We start from the raw sequence: 6811 nt of genomic DNA on the forward strand, positions 1-6811 counted from the left end.
AAAATAAATCATTACCAGCCATGAAAAGGTTGTCAGCGCCCCTATTGAGTAGACTGTGAATGACATTGCTCTTTCCCCATCCAAATTGAAAGGCCACGTCACTCAAGTTGTCAACCGTTCTAATAAAAACCCATGAAATAAAGCAATAAAGAAAAAAACAGTTTAGTTGATTTAGTATTTGATAAGTAATTATACATTTTAAATCTTATTTTTTAACCCCAAACAGATAAATAGAATAAGCATACAAATAGTAAGTGTAGAGTAAACAGACAAATGGTTTAAAAAAGGCACAGTTTAATGACAATTGAAGACACATATAGTTCTCTCTTCGATGTTATAGTACAGAGCAGTTGACTGTAGATGTTATATTACATGCCATTTATACTGAAGACCACCTTTCTGTATGCAATATGCAAAAAGGTTGAACTGGGTTAGTTTGTTCTCCTGTATGTACATTGACATGTGATACCATTGGACACCCCTGTTCATTATGGAACACCATGTGCAGGCCTATTTATACCCATGTGTATAGCATACATGATGCTATTTATACGCATGTGCAAAGTATGTTGGATGGTATCGTATATGCATGTATGCTATTAACAGCGTTTTCTAACTTGAGACAGTGATAGTTAGCTGAGGAACTAAGCTTAGGTGACGTGTTCTCTATAACGAGAGAAGAGCATTGGCCGTCATGTCCAAATGCAACCAAGGTGGAGGACTTGATACACATTTGATATGGCTTGGCTCAAGCTGGCGGTGTAGTCCCCACTCTTCTTCTAAATGTCAAATGTCATGTAATGTCATAAATACTTGAGGTCCTAACACAACGAAAAGCACGTAACATCTACAATAAACTCCTGTAGCTATGCTAAGACGGTCAACAATCCAGATGTAGTAAAAGATGCGCGATACAGTTGGAATTTAGTTGTATTTGTTATTCGTTTAGTTATTTTGTTTAATACTCTTTGAGTATTTAGAAGAGCGCTATATAAAAATAAATTATTGCTATTATTATTATTAAAGATACCTAGCTGTGTGCAACTGCAAATTATGTTTCTCACCGTGTTTATTTCTAAAGACTGTTTCCCTTTACCTCATGTACTGCAGAGGTATTGTGGCTGTGTGGGTGAGCCATTTGTGGGAATCTGCCATGCCCCAAAACAGCTGCAGTCTGCATGACAAGCCTCAGTGTCACACAGCATGGAGCGACCTTTGTTAAATAAAAGATACGTTTCCGAAATGTTTTAAATTTCTTAAGCAGTAAAAAAAAAAAAAAAAAAAAAAAAAAATGCAGGAAGGAAAGGGGGCATGGCATCTCCCTGGGTGATATAAATAGCAGGTCCAAGCATGCTAGTCACACGGGGCCAGGTTAATTACAGTTGACACTTAGCGATATATAGGAGCTGTGCCCTGAGCCTGTGAACAGGTTGTTCAAGTTCGGCAGAACGCAACCACTGGTAAGCAATCCTTTCCTCAGTTTCTCATTACTCCATAGAAAAAATGAATTGTTTTTAATGTATGAATGATCTGTGACTAATTATATAGAGGCTCGATTTGTTGTGCAAGGCATGAATGGAAGCCGATGATGTATATTAAGCAAACAAAATCTGTCCTGCCTTTTGACGAGGACCATATACTTGACACCTTTTTTTGTGTTGTGAATAGGACCATAAACTTAAATAGATCTGAAAATGTTGCAGAATACTTTTCTTATTTGGAATGGCTATTTATAATAATTTATAACTGAATTAACTATCTTGGATATCATGGCTATTCCTGAGGTTCACATTGGTGACATCATTCAAAAGCCCAGGACGTCTTCTCATTTGGATAAAATAAATAAATACAAAGGGCAATATGGCTGCAAAGTTGCACGAACCATTTATCAGTAGAATGGACCTAGGAAATAACACAATGGAAATCTACAGCTGGAAATGTTTTTTTTTTTGCACAGTTCAAAACTTTAAAACTTACTTTGTTTTCTACTTTCCTACGTTCTTACTTATTCCCAGTCTTGCAGCATCGCCCTAACAGATATAACTAAATATAAACATTATTCAACATGACTTGTGGATTGTTGTCATTAAAGCATCACATCCTTTCTGTTGGTCGACAGAAAAAGCCATCATGAGCACGGGGGAGGTGACCGGGTGCGACGCGTCCATCATGAAAAATGTGTGGGAGATCAGACTCCGAGAGCAGACTCAGAAAATACAGTTGGAGCAGGAAAGATTGGAGAAGAGCGCTTTGGAGACGTAAGTGCACCATCTCTGGAACACAACTCCAAACTTGTCATCTGTAAAGCATACAGTACAACTGCCAGCTCGACATGGGCAGTGAATACACGTGGATCAAGTGTCACACCCTAAACTGGGACAGCCTCGGCTCATTTGGAACAGCTGAAGATAAGATAAAGGGAGTGTGGTTGCCTTGATTGTTAAATATAATTGTGATATTGTTACATTGAAATCATTTTGTCACTATCCCCACATGCACATGCATACACACAGGCACACAAACTGACGTACATATTCCGTCTCGTGAAGTGGCATGCCACCAGTATTCCTTTGACCTATAATAAAGTGAGCCCTGATATTGAAACCTAACTTCCGTAAACTCCCTTATGGATGGTCATGGACTGTGGTGACACGGACCCCCTTCAGTTGCATCGGCATGATCCACTTATGTAATATTTCATCACCATGTCAAGTATGTTTGGCCTTGAAGTATATTTAGCGTTTGACTAGTCATACAGCTTATAAGAGCCATATAGTTCATCAGAGTCATACAGCTTATAAGAAAATACTATATTTTAAAGTTTGTTATTTGTTATAGATATGAAAATAAATATTCACATTTACATTTATTCATTCAGCAGATGCTTTTATCCAAAGCGACTTCCAAGAGAGAGCTTTACAAAGTGCAGTCATTGATAATAACAACAACAAGATAGCCCCCAAAATATTGCAGGTAGCCAAAACATGAAGCACATATTGTGAACAATTTATACATACAATATATATTATATTTTATATATTTTATAAATACATATTTTTCATCATGCCTGTATGGAGATTATTTATTGCTAGTCATCACAATTTGCCAAAGTCTCAGACTGTTTTGACATGTTATACTTTATTTATCCCCAAGGGTTTACACTCCGTGCTCTGATTTGAACATTTCCACTCACAGCTGTCTTTTAAGAAATCACAAAAACTCATCACCCTTGTTTGTCCCACAAGCAATCTGCAGGGACACTTCCTGATGGGCACAGCATGGATGCAGGATTAATCCTAAACTGTACTTTTCTTTTGCTCTGCTTACCTTTTGGGGGGGGATTGAAATGATCAGATGGCAATAGTTTTATTTCCAATGTGTGCCAAGTGTGAGCACTGTAGAGATTATTTGTGTTTCTCCCGTAACTTACACTTCCTGCTCATGGTTAAATTACTTTGTGAAATGCTTTGAGATGAATTTGGTGTCATCATGAGTCGTTATGAGGTTATCAAAATAAGTCTTAACATTGATTCGATCGCGACATGGATTGACATAATGGTGCCTTTGGTGTTTTGCAGAATCAATAAAGATTGGCAGAAACGTATGACATCGAGTCAGAAGTATCCCAAAAGGTTGGCGAGGAAACCGAAGCCGGTAGAAACCTCGGAGCCTGTTCAGCCTTACATGAACAGACGCATGGGTGCAGACACCGGCAGAGGCACTGGATACCCTGGCTCTCAGAACCAAAGAGCCAGCCCTGCCACAGTCAGCAAAAGCCTGTTAAAAAGTGTCAAGATTCAAAGGCTGATCTCTCTGGCCAGCAGTCAACCAAGTGCAATGATTTGGTCCAAGTCATGGAAATTCTCCAACTCGATGCCCCAACCAGAAGAAGGCAGTACACCACCACCAGACTGGGGTAAATCTTGGCAATTTATCACCCTCCAGCCCCATATTGATGGCAAACCATGGACTGAGGAAAACGGCCCCTTATCTCACCACGAAAATCACAGTATATGGCAAAAGCCAATGAGGATGTTGGATTTGCAAGACTGTGAGCAAAGCCTGCATTCACCAGAATGGGGACAGTCCTGGAAATATACGAAGCCCGAAAGCGATCTGAAATCAGGAACAAAGGATGAGGCTAACAAGGAAGCTGGGTTGCATAGTTCAAAATGCAGAATATTAGAAACGCTTGTTGAATCTCAACACCACAATGAGGCATTGTCTTCATCAGAGTGGAGTGAATCTTGGAAGTCAACAAAACCTCCAAAAGCTGGAGAGGCCCACACTACTGCGCCCACAAATGGCCCTTTCAATGAGCCTAAGAATGATCTGAAGAAGGATGGGAATTCAGGATCCCAGAATATAGAGTGCTGGAAGTTTATAAACCGCCAGCTTCATGTCACTGATAACTCCAAACAAACATCACACAACCCAGAGTGGGCTGACTCATGGAGAGCTGCGAAGATGGTTTCAAACAATAACAAAAAGGCAAGGTCTCCCGAACATTTTGAATATGGCGAGAGACAGGATTCCAACCACGACCACCAGGTCATAGTATCTGTTTCACGCGAGCACAAGTACAGAGACCTCTTGGGTGCTCAGTTATGTGATGAAAACAAGCATTTGTCTGAATGGGAAAAGTCCTGGAAGACAACAAAGAATCTCTCAAAACCAAGTGCAGAGGCAACCTTGAAGGCAGAGGAACCGAAGGAAAAGTCCATGGCTCAGAATCAAAAGGTTGGGATCTCCAAGGAAAATGATACAAATCTGGCAGGGGTGCAGCAGGGCATGCGTAAACCAACCATTATGTCAAAAATGACCAAATACAGAAATCTCATGAGTCGTCTTTTGATAGATGACATGCCCTGTGAGTGGAAAGAGGCCTGGAAATTCACAAAACCTCAGTCGTCCAAGGAGACAGGAGTGCAGTGGTTAACTACTGGAATGGCAGATGCCTCCATGGTTATGAAACAACACATGAAGAAAAGATCATTGACCGATTGGTCAGAATCCTGGAAATGTGCTAGACTTCACTCCCGCCATGCAATGCCCTCTGTGACTGAATGGAAAGAGTCCTGGTTTTCGAGATATCAACCACATGCAAGACGAGAACACTGGATCAAGGAAGCTGGGCTTACAGAATTTGACAAGCAACATCCCAAATATGAGGTTTTCAACCTGCCCAAGAGGGCTTCAGCTGAAAAGATGTTTTATCACATGCAGGATGGGGAAAAGGGAATGGGAAGTGCAGAATGGAAGGAGTCATGGAAATCTCTGAAGCATCAAATCCATACACAGCCCCCTAGGAGAAGGAGGTCTGTGGCTGACTGGGAGGAGTCCCCGACGGTTCCCAACACAGAGTTTCACCATGACAAACCTTCCATGACCGAGTGGACCGACTCATGGAGATGTGCTGTCTTCCACACTGATATCTCAGGGCAGGAACAGCCAAGACAGAACTGGCTAGATGAATCGATGGAAATCCAACCAAGGAAAGAAAAGCTCCAAGTGCCAAGAGCCATGACCCACATGAGCCGATCTTTTGATTCTCAGGTCTTCAAAGAGAGGTATCCTCAAACCCAATGGAAAGAGTCTTGGAAGGCAGCAACACTTCAACATCACCACCAGAAAACCAACTACGTCATGGAAACAAACAAATCCTCATTATTCCACCTAAACAACACCAATCCATCTACACCAGATTGGAGAAACTCATGGAAATTTGTGTGCGTGCATTTCAATCAGAAAAAAGAATCTTGGGATAAGGAACGTGCCATGTTCCTTTCAGAAATGAAATCACAGACACTTACGGATTATGATCAGGATATAAATCATTTCCAGCCTCAACTGAGCAGTCACGCATCCAAGTGGGGAAAGCCATGGAAAATGGCCAATCCCATGCCAAATGTGGAGAAAGGATCTTGGATACACAGCCATGCAAACCAGTCTCAATATGTGGTCCTGTGGTCAAGAAGCAACAGCATGAAGTCGCTTTACACGAGTCTTAAAGAAACAGCCACTTTAAGACTGTGGGGAAAATCATGGAGATTCTTGAAGATTGAGGGTAAAGGAGATTCAAAGGCTGGTAAAGGAAAGTCAAACGGCTCTAATGGATTTGTGATTGGTACTCAGAAAGGGAAAACAAGGAAACACATATATAGTCAAATAGATAAGGAAAAGCCTTCTGAACGGAAGTGGACTGACTGTCATAAGATAACCAAAACTCAGCCACGCCCAAAGAGAGGTAATTTTATGAAAATGCCCAAGGCAGTAACAAAGGAAGATTCCGAATTTACACAGCAGTGGGCTGAATCTTGGCGGTTCTCAGACAAACCAGTGAAACAGAAGACGGAGGTAACTGTGACTCTTTCTACCTGGGGAGAATCCTGGAAGTTCCTGATTGCACCTTATCCACAACAGAATGGACCCAAGTCCAAGTAATACAGGGGACATGAATGCAGGGCTTGACAAGGAGTTGATGAACACTTTTTATGATTCGCTAACATATCAGTAGCAAGAATAATTGTCGCCATAATCTACAACACACGCACACGCACATGGCACACAAATACACACACACTGAATGACATGCTATAGTACATAAAGGTTGATGGAAGGAAGATATTTGCAAGTTGAGTACAGATGGTTTGAAAAGGTCTGGGTGATTTTCAGTGGGAATGCCGTGAAGGTATTTAGCAAAGCTAAATAGTATTTGAATCATACTTCTAGCTGAATGCAATTTAGTTTAGAAAATGTTTACAATCAACAGGTTCTTTTTGGAATAAATAAATAACGTTTTGTCATTTTA

At 40.9% G+C, this 6811-nt stretch overlaps 1 protein-coding gene across 1 annotated transcript; it reads left to right on the forward strand.

Annotated features, from left to right (window-relative positions):
- The first annotated feature begins 1313 nt into the window (after positions 1-1313).
- LOC146220622 (uncharacterized) lies at positions 1314-6811 on the forward strand. The gene is made up of 3 exons (XM_084693557.1): positions 1314-1460; positions 2120-2258; positions 3579-6811. The coding sequence occupies exons 2-3, from the start codon at positions 2131-2133 to the stop codon at positions 6442-6444; spliced, it is 2994 nt and encodes a 997-aa protein (XP_084549683.1). The 5' UTR covers positions 1314-1460; positions 2120-2130; the 3' UTR covers positions 6445-6811.

This window comes from Hypomesus nipponensis, chromosome 27 (assembly GCF_054491055.1).
Source record: "Hypomesus nipponensis isolate SF chromosome 27, ASM5449105v1, whole genome shotgun sequence".
Taxonomy (NCBI): Eukaryota; Metazoa; Chordata; class Actinopteri; order Osmeriformes; family Osmeridae; genus Hypomesus; species Hypomesus nipponensis.

Bases quoted from the DNA above. Each gene is read 5' to 3' on its own strand.
- LOC146220622 (XM_084693557.1), top strand. From the start codon at position 2,131: ATGAGCACGGGGGAGGTGACCGGGTGCGACGCGTCCATCATGAAAAAT. The intron at 2,259-3,578 runs GTAAGTGCACCA...GGTGTTTTGCAG, and splicing joins GAGAAGAGCGCTTTGGAGAC to AATCAATAAAGATTGGCAGA.